At 38.0% G+C, this 18,890-nt stretch overlaps 1 protein-coding gene across 3 annotated transcripts; it reads left to right on the top strand.

Annotated features, from left to right (window-relative positions):
- The first annotated feature begins 2,744 nt into the window (after nucleotides 1–2,744).
- On the top strand, nucleotides 2,745–18,876 carry lyn (LYN proto-oncogene, Src family tyrosine kinase). 3 transcript variants are annotated; one of them, XM_062428420.1, is made up of 13 exons: nucleotides 2,745–2,972; nucleotides 7,427–7,575; nucleotides 7,969–8,011; nucleotides 9,275–9,380; nucleotides 9,913–10,011; nucleotides 10,169–10,272; nucleotides 10,419–10,568; nucleotides 11,410–11,562; nucleotides 12,847–13,029; nucleotides 15,450–15,526; nucleotides 16,521–16,674; nucleotides 17,190–17,321; nucleotides 18,133–18,876. In XM_062428420.1, exons 2-13 carry the CDS (start codon nucleotides 7,432–7,434, stop codon nucleotides 18,333–18,335), a joined length of 1,548 nt encoding a protein of 515 aa, XP_062284404.1. In that variant the 5' UTR covers nucleotides 2,745–2,972; nucleotides 7,427–7,431; the 3' UTR covers nucleotides 18,336–18,876. The 3 variants fall into 3 exon arrangements, with proteins under 3 accessions (XP_062284404.1, XP_062284403.1, XP_062284405.1); XM_062428419.1 differs by having other exon boundaries at nucleotides 7,431–7,575; XM_062428421.1 differs by having other exon boundaries at nucleotides 7,431–7,515.
- Nucleotides 18,877–18,890: the final 14 nt, after the last annotated feature.

The following is an 18,890-nucleotide window of genomic DNA, read 5'->3' on the forward strand; positions in this document are numbered from 1 at the left end:
CCTGCTCCGCGCTCCCGCCGGCGGACGGGGCGTTGTCGGCTGGATCCCTGCCCTCGCCACCGTTGTCAAGAAGCCGTTTCTTCAAAGCGGGCAGGTAGCTGGAGGGTAGCCGGTATTCTTGATGCCCTTGCAACACTACCACTGCTGAGGTGCCTATTAGTGAGAGGCACTGACCACCTAAAATCTCAATGTAGAGGTGCCGCGCTGTTATGTGATCACCCAGCGCTCTCGTGGCTCTGCTGTGCACTAGAATGACAAGACTGTTTGCAGTGGTTGTATTTCAGATACTGAGGGTGAATGGACAGACAGTCGTTCTCGTCAACCTGATTTTTCTTTGAATCTTCGTTCCTAAACACACACTGACTGGGTGGTCAGAATTCAAAAGAGAAAACTGAAGGAAAATCCTGTGTGATTTTTTTTTTTGTAGTTGTGCAAGCAATTTGTAAGACCATTGAGACGTGCTAGTGTAATGGGTCACAGTGGGAGCCGTATGTATGTATGTAGAGGTAGTGATGCTGATAGAGATTTTATTGCCAGTTAATGGCTTGTGCTTCCTTTAAATTGACAATACTGTGGAGGGAATTGGACTACTCAGCTGTAGTAAACACCATGAACAAAAAAAAACACAGGGGTTTGGTTACTTGTCTGTCTCTGTACAGGTGTGCTCACTGATTTCTGCTCAAGTGTTTATACTGTAGAAGAGCAGCAGACTGTAGCAGAGCACTGGGACGATGGTGAGATAGTGACACCAACAACACAAACACATCTACAGTGAGAATGGGTGACACATTTCAAGGGTTGGAGGGTGAAAAACAAATGATGATGGTGTCATGTTTTTTTGTTTTGTTTTTTTACTTTTCTAATGATGCCATTATAATCACAACCTTAAAGGAATAGTTTAACATTTTGGGAAATATGTTTATTTGTTTCATGCTGAGGGTCAGATGAGAAGGTTGAAATTACTTTCATGTCATGTGTGGTAAATATGTAGCTGGAGCCAGGCAGCTAGTTAGCTTAACTTACAATAAAGACTGGAAACTGGGGGATACAGCTAGCTTGGCTCTGTCTAAAGATAACAAAATCTGCCTACTAACACCTTTAAAGCTTAATATTTACCATGGTACTTTTCGTCTGTTTAATTAGTTTGTTTAAAAAAGGATAATTAACTCCAGGAAGTAACTGGTCCTGGCCAAGAAATAGTAGAACAAATAACCCCTCATAAATAATAATAAAGGGTCAGATGAGAAGGTTGATATTACTCTCAAGTCACGTAGCTGGCAGCTAGTTAGCTTAGCTTAGAATAAAGTCTGAAAAGAGGGGGAAACAGATAGCATGGTTACGTAGCTGGAGCCAGGCAGCTAGTTAGTTAAGCTTAGCAATAAGACTTAAAACAGGGGGAACAGATAGCACTACTATGTAGCTGGAGCCAGGCAGCTTGCTAGTTTAGCTGAGAATAAAGATTGGAAACATGGGGAAACAACTAGCATGATAACTAGCCCTGGCCAATAAATAGTAGAACAAATAACCCTTCACAAATCGGTTTTAACTTTCTACTGTTTCTGTATAAATTAAACATGAAATATGAATTCAACATGCAAGATAAACGTGTAAATTAGTGACATTTTAGATGCTGGTAGGTGAATGTTCTTTAGAAACATCCAGGCTAGCTGTCCTGTTTCCATCCTGCTTCTTGTCTTTATGCTAAATGAACTGGATACTAGCTCCAGCTTTAATTCACTGTACAGATATGAGAGCAGTATCGATCTTCTTATCCAACTTTATGCGAGAAAGAGAAGAAGTGCATTTCCCAAAATGGTTGAACTAATTCTTTTATGTAGATATGCAATACTGAGTGGAGCTTCCAGTAAATGTATCATGTTTGTGTGAAAGTTTCTATCTCCATCTGACATCGAGGCAAAACTACATCCCTGCTACTTTGTGTGATAATGGGAAACATCCCATAATAGTCATCGGTAAAAGACCACCGTGCATGCACTTTTAAAACTGTGTAAAAATGAAATTGTTGTAATTTTTCCTTCCCAGTTTTACAGAGTATAATCTTCCTGTAACACTACAGCTTGACTGTGTCTCATTCTTGTTCATGTGAACTGTAAAGAAGGCAAATATAACTCTTCTTCTTCTTTTTATAACGCTCACTCGATCAGGTTTCCAAGTTGTAAACTGCCATGTGACCGTAGTGACTCACGCCCGCTTCAACAACACTGTGTAAACTCAGCTGTTCCATCATTCAGCATGTAGGAATATGGCAGGTGCATGATTTTGCTAAATGTGTAGCTGTTTTGTCCGACTGTCTATGAACATGTTTTCTACTCCTTGTGTCAATCAAAGCAAAATAAAGAAATGATGAGAGGGATCTTTTTGTGTTGTTGTGCTTCTGAGATTCCATCAACAGGTGGTGCTGTAGGAGAATTTATTAAACTTGACACTAAAGCATGTTTAACACACATTTGCAACTTGATGAACAGTTATGAGATGAATTATTTGATTAAAATATGCATACTTGCAGAATTCTTTAAAGAGATTCTACTGGTTTATAGTTGTATGAGATACTGTAATACTGTGCTTGTATTTCCTTATTGAAAGACCTACAAGACCATCTGTCTGCTCCACCCGTGTGTGCTTGTGCGTGCGTGCGTGTGTGTGTGTGTGTGTATGTGTGTGTTGCCGATTATGCAAATAATCATTAGACAATTGTACCAGGAAGTTTCAGCAAGAAAGAAAAATCCCCAGCCAGTTTCACTGAAGTTCCTCATTCTGTGGAGGGTAACAGTCCGTAACAGCTGACCCAGTCGGCAAACCAAATAGCAGCAGTCTGTCAGTCAGCACAAGTCTGATGAACAATTTAGGGAAGAAATCTGAGGACTGAACAACTTATCTGCAGTGGATTAACTGTTTCCTTCACCAGGGATATATCCACACACTCACATACACACATACACACACAAAAAGAGGTAAGAACAAATGCTTGTGAAGTGTGAATGAAATCAGCTGGAGGTGTGTATCGTTTTGCGATATCAACATGTGTTAATATACACTCACAAAGTCGCATTCAAAAAGATTGTAAGTTTGAATATATGGGATAAAATTGCAAGTGAGTGTATAAAGTAATAGGTGAGAATGTATTATATATGGCTAATGATTTAATTATGTAAAACACCTTTTTATTAGTATTGTTCTTATTGTCTTCTGATTTCTGTTGAAGATTTACCAGCAGTTTTCTGAATTTTTAAGCATGGCTTGTCATGATTTTAAACCATACCTCTCTTGGAAAGCATGTATTCCTACTTTCGACTTTTTTTTCATTTTGATGTAGATTTAATAATGTAGATGTAGATTTAATAATCAATCAATCAATCTTTATTTGTAAGTGGCAACATCTAGTGAAAGAATTATTAGTCAGTTGCAGTCATTTAACAGGGGATTACATTTTGAAAGTATCTCCTCTTTCACGTCTGTCTCCTTTTGTTTCTTCACTATTCCTGTCTTTGGCACAATCCATTGCAAAAGGAGGAAGTCTGCACGGTGGTCATAGCATAGCGCCCTATGTGTGTGTGTGTGTATGTGTGTGTGTGCGTGTGTGTTTGTGTGTTGATTCCTAATCTTTTCAGACATTCAGTTTCCGGCTGTTTGCTGACTGTCAAGTTAAAAATATAATGGAGGCACTGAACCAACACAACAGTATCAAACTGCCAAAACACCTGACGACAACACTTTTATTCACTAACACTCTGTTCCTTTTGCACACGTGCAAAGTTTTTTATGGATTTATTGAGTGTAATTTCAGCTCATAAACATCTAGATGAGTGAGGTTCTAGGCTTACCCTCTTTCTGTTTGCTTTTGGTTGGATGGTTCTTGAAGGGTTTTTTTTACCCTAACTCTTGTTCAAACAATCAAACACGTTCGTGAGAAATTCAGGTCATTTAAGTCCAGCTTTGCAGCGCTGCACTACACCGGTCCTGCTGCTTGAATATCTTCGAGGACAATTACCACTATTGATTTGCATACCGTCGATCAAAACTGTATCATATATTTCCTTAGGAACAGATGTATCATTGTTTGGTAGATATGTGGAAAGGTGCGTTACTGTACAACGCTATTATGAGGTTGACATTTCTGGTTCCAACAAGGCATTCATGGTCCTCTCTTGTAATATTGTTGGTTATTTATTAACTTTTCGTCTAGCACCATTATCAGGTCAAGGGTTATTTGTCTAGTACTTTGGTTTAAAGTGTAATGCTAATCACATTCCCATTAGCCTCAGCTGCACTTTGGGGTTAGTGCTGTAGCCTATCAATGTTAGCATGCTAACACACAAAACTAAAATGTTGAACATTATAAACATTACACCTGCTAAACATCAGCATGTTAGCATTGTCACTGTGAGCATGTTAGCATGCTGATGATAGGATTTAGCTTAAAGCACGATTGTGGCTATACACAACACAGTCAGCCTCAAGTCAGTCCAGTCCAATTCTTCAGAACTGCATTGACCTCTACTACCTATATCTCTTTGAGGACAATACCTACCAACCCTTGTTTTGCATATTCTCACTGCATCACAAACTTATGGTAATTTCCTTAGCAACAATTGTACCATTGTGTGGTAATAGGGGAAGTGTACAGGTGTGCTAGGGTGCTTTTGGATTTTAACTGACATTTGATATGTGGCTGACTGTTTTGATCCGCCTACCATAGAGAGAATAATTACTCTAAAGATCCATTGCCCCTTTGTAACCCACTTGAAGGTTTTAAAGAGTATTTATTTTCCATCAGGATTAGCAGGCTGACAAACAGTGTTGTTTTCCTAGTTTTAAGAGTTTTAAAGCTTATCTTATCGTGGATCAGCACCTTTGATTATTATATGCAAAGGTTACCAATAATAATATAAATATCGTTTACATCATTTATGGTGTTCCCTTTTTATTACTGCTTTATTACTTAAACAGCACTCTGAAACCCATGTCTGCTCTGTGTGAAGTAGTAGAAGAATGAGGAAGTAGAATGGTAGTAGCAAATCTTTCAAGATTATGTAATTTAGTGTAACTTTAACCAAAAAATATTTAAGTAAATGGCATAGACCAAAGGTAGAAAAATAATGGATTAGTGAGAGAAGAAAAGTGAAAAGCATAGCTTGAGAAAATGAAAAAAGAAGACACAAATATTGAGGAAGTAAATACCTAATATATTCTAGATTAATCAAGATAACTTTAACCAAGTGGTTTAACACTGTCCAATGTACTTGGTTTCCCTGGGGAAGAAAACACAAGTATTCTGTCTGTTTATGTCTGCATTGTGTTGCGCATCCTTATTATGTTTCCTTATAGAATCCAGGCACAGTGTTATAAAAACAACGTGGTATGCAAGGGAGTGCATCACATAATAACCATTGCAAAATGCTCTCATTGCTGAAATTGTTTCATGAAATGAGTTTCCCTAAAACACAACTATATGCAGTAGGTGACAATGTGTCCTCACCAATGTTATGCCTTCCTCTTTTTCTGAAAATTCTGGCCTTTATTTAATAGTTGACAGTGCAGATGGAGACAGGAAACATGTTCAGAGAGAGACATGAAAAGTCTGTGGCCGTAATGATGAAAATGAAAATAAGAAGTATAAGTTCCTTATCTATTATTTTCTATTCTTTTGGTCAAATAGACCATGATCATATCATGAATCATATCAAACACATACAAAACAGTGGCATCAGGAGAAGTGGAGCCATCAGTTATGAGTTAACACACATGAGGTGTAAAGATAACAATAGACTGTTTGGGAATGAATTCAAAATGTTAATATTCAAAAAACCTTTCTTAGAATTTAACGCATGCCCAAAATATTTGACCACTGAACACTTAAACACCGTGATATCAGTTATTGGACAAAGAAAAGGCTAAACAAATACATAGAGGACATGGCAGAATGATATGACAAAATATCATGTACTAAACTGTCACAAATATAAGACGGATCCATCATTATAACGCTGCTGCAGTTAGTCAACAATCAATAATTGCATAAAACATCCATATCAAACTCATTAAGACATCATTCTGCGGTATTTTGTCTTTCTCTTATGTCTCTTTTATAGAACTTCTATTTAAATGTTACACAGGAAATATGTAGAGGAGAGTTGAAGAAGGTAAATGCCATGGTGTGTTTCTGACTTCCTGCTGGTTAGAAAAAACAGTCAAGCCTAAAGCCACAATAACAAACTACCGCAATTAATTTGAATAGACTTTAATATGAGATGGATTGAGATTAAACAAAGCCCAGAAGAGTAGAAATAACGATACATTTGGATCAGTATTGTTTTATTAAGGATCAAAATTGCTGCCAAATAAAGGTATATTATGCCTATACTGCAGCCAAGAAGCATTTCAATTGCTGAGTGCTTCCTCCAGACTGTTATCTTGTCAACGTGGAAAAGTCTCAGAAACTGCACTACAGTACAGAAACCATCCAACTGAAAGCTCTCCTGGTTCTTAATTTAGCTAATGCCTCCTTGAACAATTACTCTCATGCTTTGTTATACTGTGGCTTCTTTCAAAACACAGTCATAGAGGTGTCCTGGTGACCTACATAACTGCAACATCCACAGTTCTACTCCCAGCTAGGAGATCTTTATTGCATTATCATATCCCTTTCTCTCCCTGTGTTTCCTGTCTCTCTCCACTGACTTTCAAATGAAGACCAAAAAACTTTATTCTTACTTCCTCTGTGCCATCTTCAACAACATATCTGTAAATGCTACTGGTAATACATACTAGAAGAGAGTTCAGACTGAAATCCTATAACCCTTACCCTGACACTAGAACATTTGCATCTATGTCTGTTTTTGTATCCTGTCTTGTTCTTCAAGCTGACATTGAATTTTTAAGTATCTAACCAAGACCACAATCTTTTTCTAACCTTAACTAAGCATAATGAGTTGCCTAAACATTAACCATTAATAATATTTAAGTTGCCAGGAGTACATATAACCAATCAGTATAGCACAAAAAGACTCATTTGGATAACAGACATAGCCGTTGGGTATTGGTCATGGTTACTACTGCTCATGTTGTGACTTTATGATAAGATGTGGGATTAAGATCAGGTTGTGAGGTTTTATGACATAATCATGATAAATCTGACCTATAAAAATCTGTATAATAGTTCTTTACAGAACATTTACATTTTGACCACGTATAGGCATTTGTAGGCTGTTGCTGCTTGCTAGTTGAAAGGCGTATTTGTGAATTTCCTCTGTGACCTTTTTTGAAATGGCACATGATTTATAAAACAAAATAACAGCCAGAGTCACAGGTGTTGGCACCACAGATTTCAAGTGCTTGTTTCTGCACCTGTAAATGGTAAACATGTAACAGCCTAGTTCACCCTTCCTTTTCTCACTTCCTCATGCAGGCAGGATGGGTTGTATAAAATCCACGCTGAATGAAGGGCTGAACGAAGGGCTGGACGGAGGTGCGGAGGGGAAGATCAGCCAGCAGCCTGTACGTACCGAGCAAACGCACTATGTCAGAGACCCCACCTCCAATGCTAAAAACAACATAGTAAGTAGTGAGACTGACAGTAATAGACGCTCATTTCTGCTCTTTGAGATAACTTCAACAAAGTGGTATTTGCCCAAAATAACTGCTTGAAAACTGTTAAAGTTGTTTGTTCTTTATTAAATGAACAATTTCATGAAAGTGACATTGTTCAGTCAGTTCTCATGGGATCCTTTTACAATTCAGACCCTTTTCTATTAAAACATGACTCAGATCTTTCCTAAAGAATGGCACTTCCCTGTCACACACACGATGAGGGAAATGAACAGATTGTGAAAGTCTGTAGTCCAAAAGCACATATTAAATACTGCAGATATCATGTTAGAGACATTTCTTGTTTTATGTATTTTCATATCCTTTACATTGTTATTTAAACCTCTCCATCTGCTGTTGCAGAGTAACTCCCTGTTGCCTGGCCAAGTGTTTCAAAAAATGGAAGGTATGGCTGTGTCTTTTTGTGTCTTTCTTTATTTTCTTTCTGTCATCTTGTTTTACTTTTTGCCTACTTTCTTTATTACTTTCTAAAGGATTGGTTTAAAATTGTAGTAATTCAAAAGTCAAAAGTGTCTTTCAACTATGGTATTTTAGAAACAGTTTTAGATAGCCATCCCTTTAACAAACTAACAGACTATAGCAGGAAGTAGTCTTTGTTTTTGGACTGTGGAGCCTTTTTCTAAAAAACATATTACAGTGTTACTCATTATGGCTTTGATTTTACACTCTGGAGACTTTATAAAAACATTACAGTGTTACTCATTATGGCTTTGATTTTACACTCTGGAGACTTTATAAAAACATTACAGTGTTACTCATTATGGCTTTGATTTTACACTCTGGAGACTTTATAAAAACATTACAGTGTTACTCATTATGACGTGTAATAAAAGCCAACTGAACTTCAGCCTGCATGATGTAGCTAACTAGGTCACAAGCCTTACTCACTAGATTTGAAGCAAAAGTTAATTTTAATGTAGCATTAGAGGATACGTTTTATCTTAATAAAATAGTCACATGACAGTTACTGGTCACTGTAATTATTCCTGCTAGATGTGAAGCTATGTACTTCACTTTTGTAGAGCCATGTTAGCACAAAGTTCCCTCTTTGTGTTACTCCTAATGTCACAGCTCACTTACAAAACATTGTCTATGGACACAAGAGGAACGTTTAACTTTCTACAATACCAATTTGATTGAGCTAACTCAGATAGCTGTAGCCTCACAATAGCCTGGAAAGTCTGTCTGTATATCCAGCTAGCAAGTAGTCTAAAATGAAAATATGAAAACAAATTAAGAACTTACAAAACTACAAAAAAAAAGTATTTAGGTATATGCAACTAAATTACTAGAATAAATGTGATCCTTTGCTAACGGAAAGACTAATGCTATTCCAGATGTTGGCTTAATTAAAATGTTGAGCCAACTCAGACAAGCTCAGTGACACATCAACAGTAACACTATTTAGATGATGTTTTTAGTGAATTGTTGTCACTTGTCCAGCAGCATGACTACATATCATCTTTTGTCAAACTGTGTCCATTACTCCCTCAAACTTCATCTTATATTTATGAATGAATGCTTGCTTTGGTTTACAACACACACTCTAGTATTAATACAGATCATACTGTTCTGGCTATGGGTCTATTTATTTTGTAGTACAGTATTTAAGATGTCTTAACTTCTTAACATCTCTTTTCTCTCTTAGAGCAAGGCGGGGTTGGTAAAATAGTGGTCAGCCTTTACCCGTATGAAGCCGTGCACCAAGACGATTTAGGATTCAAGAAAGGAGAAAAGATGAAAATCCTAGAGGAGTGAGTGTCTGCTGTTGATGTTAGACTGATTCAACGTCAGGAAATGTCATTCATCATTTATATTCTGCATCGTGTAAGGCAAGAACCAATGATGAAAGCTTACACAAGCTATGAAATGGAACACTGTTTAAACTGCATACCAAGAGGAGACTATCAGGGTTGGGTACAGTTCACCCTACACCAACTTCAACTTTAACAGTCATTTGTTGATCCATATTACAGACTCTTGCATCACCAAACTTGGGTTAGACTCACATATTCTAGTGGATATCTAACATTTTTAAGATGCCAGTATTTACTAAATAAAGACATCCCAAGATGAGATTTCAATTTGATCTAATGTTGCATCCATTAAAGTGGATTTTCTATTGTAAAGGAGAATGAAGGTAAAAATAATGGGAAAATGGAATTCAGGAGGGTATTCTGACATGTTTCCATATATAGGTCTTGGGGAAGATGTTTCTTTAGTACTGGCAATCAAAGAAAAGAAAACAAACCCATTTGTGCTAAAATAGTATTATATTTATTACAGACATGGTGAGTGGTGGAAAGCAGTGTCTCTAACATCTAACAGAGAAGGATTCATTCCGTCCAATTATGTCGCCCAAGCTGACACCATGGAAACAGAAGAGTGAGTAAATCTCTTAATAATTTCCCAGATTGAGTTCTAGCAATCACAAAGGAGCATTTGTAAGGTTTAAGCCAGTCATGGTGCATCTTGTCAAAATAGGTGTGATGATATGTCCATTTTGGATATTCAGTCTGTTTCTTGATTCCGTTCATTGCAGGTGGTTTTTCAAGGACATCACAAGAAAGGATGCAGAAAGGCAGCTGTTGGCGCCAGCAAACAAACCGGGGGCTTATCTTATCAGGGAAAGCGAAACATCAAAAGGTATGGAAATCACAACAGCACAGGGAGACAGAGCCACATTCAAAACCTTCCCTGCTTTCACAATATGGAGTTTAACCAGATCTCCTGCCTCATTTAAATCAATTCAGTTTAATCATGGGTCTTATTAGTTTTTCATTTCTCCACAGGAAGTTACTCAATGTCCATCCGAGATGTGGACGCCCAGGGGATGGAGTCAATTAAACACTATAAGATCAGGAAGATGGATAATGGTGGTTACTACATCTCTCCAAAGATCTCCTTCCAAGACATCGGCAGCATGATCAAACACTACCACAGTGAGTACGACTCTGCAAAGGAAGTGCATAATCTCCTTCATATAAAAACTCACTTCTACAGTATGTGAGATGATTTTGTAATTAGATGTATAAATATATTTTCTAATAATGAAAAATTAATTAAAGGTGTACTGGAGATATTTTGTGTAAACAAACAATTCAATTCAATTTCAAATCAATCTTTATTTATATAGCGCCAAATCACAACAAAAGTTATCGCAAGGCACTCTAGAGCAGGTCTAGACCGTACCTTTTAATTTAATTCAAGGAGACCCATGAGCAAGCACTTGGTGACAGTGGTAAAGAAATACACCTTTAATGGGAAGAAACCTCAAGCAGAATTATGCACTAGGTGGGTGGCCATCCGCCTTGACCGGTTGGGTTGAGAGAGAAAGAAGGAAGTAATCTCTGTAAAGTATGTCCTTGAGGTCTAACAAACACGTTGAATGCATTTCCTTCCTCAAGAGTTAGATGAGAAGATTACAGATGGAAATTATTATAGCTTAGTTCAGCACAAAGAGTAGAAGCAGGGGGAAACAGTTAGCCTCGCCTACTAGAACCTTCACAGTTAACTAACACAGTATTGTGTTTGTTCTGAATACAGAGAAATGGCACATTGTAGTTATAGGTGGGGCTCGGTACGATAGCTATTTCTTGGTGAAGAGTGGTCAAGCACAATGACTTCTTGGAGTCTATGCTAGTTTCCTGGCAACCTCACCCTCTTCATTAAGAGCCAGGCTGGCTTAGATCCAGCTCCGTACTTGACGCACAGATGTGATGAATTTAGGTGCCAGTGTGCCACTGTGTGTCAGTAATTTTGTTGCATGTGTGTCCTTTCCAGACAAAGCAGATGGCCTGTGTCGTAAACTTGACCGTCCATGTGCAAAACCCAAAGCTCAGAAGCCGTGGGATAAAGATGCCTGGGAGATTTCCAAAGATTCTATTAAGATGGTGAAGAAACTAGGAGCAGGGCAGTTTGGAGAAGTCTGGATGGGTGAGTACTGAGAGGAGAAATGTCCTTCTTTTTTTTAGCGCCTTTATTCAATCAATAAAGTTGACTAGGAACAACCCTTAATGTCAAAGAAGGAGAGGGCTATTTCCCTTCTAATACACCCTATTTGAATACTAGCCAGTGCAATCAGCAGTTTTCAGCAATTGGAGCATCTTAGAGTTAAAGAGACTAATATTCACATGTGGCTCCGTCCATCACCAATTCATAACCACATCCTTTTTTGAGACATCGATATGATTACTAAGAAGACAACCTGCTTGCATGTTACCCTTTACAGTGTGTGTTTTTGAGTCAGATTACAAAGAAATGTTGACAGCAAAAAAATCAGGAAGAGGCCATTTAAAACTGTTCTTATTGTAAAAAATTTTAAAAATAAATGGGAGGCTGATGAATAAAACCGCATGTGCACATAATGCTTTTTTTATACATAATGGATTTCATCTGTCATAAAGGGGAACGCAACTTGTTCGGTTTGTAGCACATCATGAGATTTCTAATTCCTTTGCTTTATGGTAAATTGGAAGTAGCAGAAGTAAAAAAAAAAAATACAGAGAAGTTCAATTTCCTCATCATTAAAATCAAACTTCCCTCTGTGGTAAACATTACGTTTGTTAAAGCACATATTTATTTAGAACAGGCTGCTGTCACTGTAACTCGAGACCTGGGGAGTGTTATCAGTCATCATCTATACAGGAAATGTTGAAGTGTCAGGGAGATTTGCGTTGGAAGTCGGGCAAGGACACAGATACACAAACACACATACCAGAAAGGGGTGCGTAGACATGCCTAACACAGAAACAAAGTTTTATTGCACTCGTGGATTTTCGACCCCCATCAAATTGAAAGCACATTAAGAATGCATCTTTTAATGGCCAGTACGAACAGGAAGAATGATTAGGGCGAGCAAAACTGCTTTCTATGTTCATTTGTGCACCTGACTGTTATTTTGAAAATTACTGAACCTGTCTTTAATAGCTCATTCCAGTTATTGTGATTTTATGCAGTAACAGATAAATGCAAACATGCACAGTGTGATTGAAGTGACAGTCAGCCAATTAAGCACCAAAATGCAGCATTTCTATTATTATTATTGCATGCTATATTCAACTTTTCTCAGTGTTACTTCCTGTTAATTGTTTCACAGGCTGTACAGTCTAATCTTGCTTTGGAGATTTGTTTACAGACCATGTGTGTCATTTGATAAGGTTGAATCGAAATTGAACAATATTCTCTGTTCCCTCCTTCCTCCACTTTCTGCATCATCAGCCTACTATAACAACGTGACCAAAGTAGCCGTGAAGACGCTGAAGCCAGGCACCATGACAGTCGAAGCCTTCCTGGATGAAGCCAACGTCATGAAGACACTGCAGCACGACAGGCTGGTGCGGCTCTACGCTGTCATCACCAAGACACAGCCCATATACATCATCACTGAATATATGGCGAATGGTAGAGAAAGATTCCTATATCTTTACAATCAGCAAGCATTAGTAAGAAGTACAGATGTCAGGTCAGCAGCTAGTGTTGTGACTAAAGAAGACTAGAACAATGCGCCCATGTTCATAGATTAAAGCAGTGAGAAGAATGTATATTTATATATGACGGTCACAGTAAGTATGTGTCCCAAACACACTTGTGCCCTGGCCCTGCCATGAATAAGATTTTGTATGTAAATTATCATTGTCAATGTTGTTACTGTGGGAAGAATCAGCTGGGGTAATCAGAAAGTATGAGTACCTGTAACCTGAGGTGGCTCCAATGTCTTCTTCAGTCTCTTTCGGTGGCGATCGTTCCCACGGCGCTCAGCTTAAAAGAAAATATTTCAAATGCGTTTATTATTTATTAAGTATAATCCATGAGTGTGGTTGGATCAGATATTTGTTTGAAATGAGATCCACATAACCAAGGACATGTTGGGCCATGTGTGAATGAGATGGTGTATGTAAATGAGAATTGTTATTGAGTTGCTGTGGGATGAATTATTTAGATAGGTAGGTATTTTATTAGCATGGTAATGCTAGCAGGTAGGAAAGAAAGTGAAGCAGCAATATGTTTATTTGTACATTAATTGAATATATGCATATATAGGCATGAAAGGGTTAATCATGAAGTATGAGTACCTGTAGCCTCAGCTCCGATGACCTCTGCTGTCTCATTCTGTGGCAATTGTCCTCACAGCGCACTGTTGAAAAGTTTTTAAAAAATTAGATAATGCATGATGACACACCACTGGTTAACAAAGTCAATATACACAGTCGCCCATAAAGTTGGAATAATTTTGTTTTCAGACAAATTCCTCTTTTTATTTTATATTTATACACATCAGTAATCACCTTTGACCAGGTGCAATGAGATTGATCAATACAATTTTGACAATATATACACTTTATCAAGAATAAATCACATTTTCACAATCATTTCATGAGAAGAAGTAAAACATATTTTATTCCAACTTTATGGGCGACCGTGTATATCGATAATGGGATTTCTGAAGAATGTTTATATAGGCTATGACACACATACTAAATTGTAATATAGTGGTCACAATGCATGAAAAGGTTAGGCTTTACATGCATAATCACATTGTGAAGTTTTTGTTAGGCGAGATATTATTTAACTCTGGAACAAAGAGGAACATAATGTGTGAATTCATGTCGCGGAAGGATAATTACATGGTTGGAAGGCTGTATGGGTGAGTAACTAACAAACTGTATCTGTAGCATTAGCATTAGCTGTAGCATTAGCTGTAGTATTAGCTGTAGCATTAGCTGTAGCTACTGTGTGGATTGTGTTTTGTGGTTTCTTACCTGATTTCTCTGAAAATCCACTTTTCGTTAATGTCATGCGGCGTTCGGGGGCATCGAGAGTATTTTCCAACCGTGATTTGCTCTTGTTAGACATGTTGAAAATCTCCGTGACCGTGAATAATGGCGTTTTCCACTTCACAGTTTCAGCACGACTCGCCTCGCCTTGCCACGGTTCCTTTTCCATTACAAAAAAGTACCTACTCAACGTGGGCGGGGTCGTCATAGCACGGCTCCGCGAAACTGCCGTGACTTCGTTTTATACGCGACACAAAACACATAAACAATGGAGGACATTGAGGCAGTGGTGTACTTGCTGCTGTATTTGGCTTTTTGTCACACACAAAGCAATAAAATTGAGCCGTATGGCTGGCTGTAACTATGGTTGTAACGCTGCTGCCGGTATTTAAAAATGCCGGGTTTGATTCTTGTGTGGGACGGCTCATGACTCTTCCAGCGACAACTACCAATCAGCGGCCAGCAGTGTGTCGACGTCACATTTTAGTACAGGCTTGGCTCGCTTGGAACCTCACCAGAGCAGGTACTAAAAAAGGACCAGGTACCAGGTACTTTCCCTAGTGGAAACGCAAAAAGAACCGAGGCGAGTCGAGGCGAGTCGTGCTTGAACGGTGTAGTGGAAAAGCACCATAAATGTCTCCTCTATTTGTGATCTTCTCCTCCCGTCATTCACGCCCCTATGTACGGCGTCGGCTCTACGCACATACGTCACAGGCTGAAAAAATAGTCCCTGGTGGCAGTAGCTCCGAGTAAATAAAAAGTATAACTGCAGACTATTTATTTAACATTGAAATAGAAATCGAAGTTGACATGAAACGAAAAGCGTAAAAAAATGCCATATGCAGCTGGCACCCTGAACCTTGGAGGGGATGCAGGGGGTTGGAGAAAGGTGGACGGACAGAGGGACGGACGGAACAACATCCCACTCTCCAATTATAGTAGTAGGATAGGATAGGATTTAGCTGTGAGAAGTGCTTTGAAATGTTATTAGGCATCATCAGATAACATGATAACAAGTTTTGAAAAAATCTTTTCTTTTTCTTTCAGGGAGCCTACTAGACTTCCTAAAGAGTGACGAAGGGTGCAAACTGCAACTACCAAAACTCATCGATTTTTCAGCCCAGGTGATTTTCTCACTCACCACATTCGGCTTAATTTCTTTTTAAGAAAGCTTTTTCTCAGAATTGACTCACCACATCGTTGAGAAATAGATATTACATCAATATTTCCATTGCTGAACTGAAAGGAGGAACCATAACCAAAAGTAGCAATATAACAGTTTAAAGTTTGCTGCGTTTGCAATGTTGCAAGACCACATTCGGAGGGAGTGAATTTCTCTTTTGTTTACAGTATTAAGAATTTTTCTGGGCAGAGCCGTAGGGGGCACTGACAAGGAAATACATTATTCTGATGATTGATAGCTTCCTAGTACTTGAAAAATGTAACTCTTGTTCCTGGATGTGTTTTTCTGAGAATGAGGGTTAGGTAAGTAAAACTAGCTCCACCCCCACAGCACTATTAATAATCTAATGATGTCATATATAATAATATATCAGTCAGAGGGACCAAACCACTACTTTTACTGTAACACTGCATACTACATCACTCATAATACTGCAGTACTTTTACTGTAATACTGCATACTACATCACTCATAATACTGCAGTACTTTTACTGTAATACTGCATACTACATCACTCATAATACTGCAGTACTTTTACTGTAATACTGCATACTACATCACTCATAATACTTCAGTACTTTTACTGTAATACTTTAACTACATCACTCATGATACTGCGGTACTTTTGCTGTAATACTTTAACTACATCACTCATAATACTGCAGTACTTTTACTGTAATACTGCATACTACATCACTCATAATACTGCAGTACTTTTACTGTAATACTAAATACTACATCACTCATAATACTGCAGTACTTTACTGTAACACTGCATACTACATCACTCATAATACTGCAGTACTTTTACTGTAATACTTTAACTACATCAAGCTCATAAGACTTATGTACGTTTGCTGTAATACTTTAACTACATCACTCATAATACTTATGTACTTTAACTGTAACTGTAACTTCTTCTTCTGCTGTTGCAGATAGCAGAAGGCATGGCGTACATAGAGAAGAAGAACTACATCCACAGAGACCTGAGAGCAGCCAATGTTCTGGTTTCAGAGAGCCTGCTCTGTAAAATAGCTGATTTTGGACTGGCAAGAGTCATAGAGGATGATGAGTACTCAGCCAGAGAGGGTAAGTGACAAACAGAATACGTGTGACACACTCAGTCAAATATTAGCTAGAAGCAGAATAGACCACAAACCCTTTTGGTTTCATTTGAAAGTTGCTCCACATTTGGAGACTCAAAATATACACTCTCACACCACAGTGTCTAATAGTGTTAAACCACACACATTGTCCATTTTCTGTCATACTCACAGTATAGTACACATCACTTTACAGAGAGATAGGTAGGAGATAATGTATTTATCTCTGTGTGATGAGAGGAAACCTGCTTAAATCACTGATTTGGAACCAGGAGACACTGAAAATACTGTAATAGGAAAGTTCAAATTAAACTCAAGCACAAAAATAGAATTGAAACCTTCCAATCTCCGTAGAGTTTGGTATGTAGGATGTGTGTGGGAGAATGGATAATTTTTTAGAGATTAGTCACTTTTTTAAATATCCCATTGAAGTCTAGCCTTATTGTAAAGGTGACTGCATGTGTATATGTGTGTGTAACTCTGTGTGTGTGTTGTCCACAGGAGCCAAATTTCCCATTAAATGGACTGCTCCAGAGGCCATTAACTATGGCTCCTTCACCATCAAGTCAGACATGTGGTCTTTTGGAGTTCTGCTCTATGAGATTATCACCTTTGGGAAAATTCCTTACCCAGGTGAGCATTAACAAAACCACATGACATTATTAGGTTTTATTATGCTAACCGTCATAAATGATGATCCACGTGAAGCTTCATCTGCCCAATCAAGTGACAAATACTGTCTATGTAGTGTCACACTATGTGTCTCTCTATGTGATTCCTAATATAACATTAAGTGGACCCACGTTTGCTGTGTGCTAATTAGTTAAAAATTAAAAGAATTATGTTTTGTTTGTTTTTTTAAACATCTTTTTACAAAAGCAAATGTATTTAAGTTTAGGCATTGCTAGTACAAGAAGTAGTAAATAAGCTAAAAGTAGCAATACCAGAGTGTAGAATACCTCTGTTACAAGTAAAAGTCCTGCTTCAAAATATATGCAAGTGCTAAAGTACTCAGTATGCTAAATGGTCCATTTCAGAATAAAATGTATTGCATTATTGGATTATAATTATTGAGGATGTATTGTGTATTAATAATCTGTATCTGTAAAGTAACTACACTTAGAACAATACAATATAAATGCAGTAGAATGAAAATCACAATACTTCCTCAACGCTCAAAGTGTTGAACAGTGTTACTGAATGTCATGCTTTCTTTTCTATATGTTGTCATATTTCCAGGTAATACATTTACCATAAACCAGTTGCAACACAAGTGACATTATCAGTGGATCACTGCCCTCTACTGGCGACTAAACCGCATAGAAACAATTTGCATTGTATCATTGCATTATTAGTATCACTTCTTCTACTACTACAGGTTCAGTGCTGTCTTTCATGTAAGCTTGAGCATTTACTCGGTTAAACGTTACTCTGTTTTCCTCAGGTATGACTAAAGGAGAGGTGATGTCCTCGATTCAGCGAGGCTACCGAATGCCGCAGCCTGACACCTGCCCCCCCGAGCTGTACGAAATCATGATGTCCTGCTGGAAGAACAAACCTGAAGACAGGCCCACCTTTGATTACATGCAGAGCGTCCTGGACGACTTCTACACAGCCACAGAGGGACAGTACCAGCAACAACCTTAGAGAGGGACACACACTGTACACAGAGACTTTGACAAATGAAGACATTTCACTTCTTTTTGTAATCTTATTGTATATAAATGACACATTCTGCATACATTTATATACCGTATTTTTTGCTGTTGAGAACGTATGCAAGCATTACTACAATATACTGTATTGTGGCTGCTCAAAGTATATTTCAATTAAGTGCCATCTGTGTTTACAGACACCAATTTTGTGCAGTTTAATCTCACCTCCAATATATCCTGAGGTGTATATGAGATTGATATTTGTACAAAATGGATAAAAACAGATGAGCATCATATAGAACACAGAGAGAGGGCGTCTTAATTGTTATATTTTCATGATACTCTTTGACACTAGTGACTGGACACATGTATTTTGTTAGATTTAAATAGGTTAGTGTACAGAGGGACAGAACAAAGTGCAGACAATGAAAAGGTAGGAGAGATTATACTGCGGGAAGTTTAGTGTCTTGATTGATTGCTATATGAACAGCTGCTTCATAGAGGGGCATGCATGTAAATAATGTGGCAGAATGCTGCATATAGAAAT

The sequence above is a fragment of the Scomber scombrus genome, chromosome 11 (genome assembly GCF_963691925.1).
Source record: "Scomber scombrus chromosome 11, fScoSco1.1, whole genome shotgun sequence".
NCBI classification, from domain to species: Eukaryota; Metazoa; Chordata; class Actinopteri; order Scombriformes; family Scombridae; genus Scomber; species Scomber scombrus.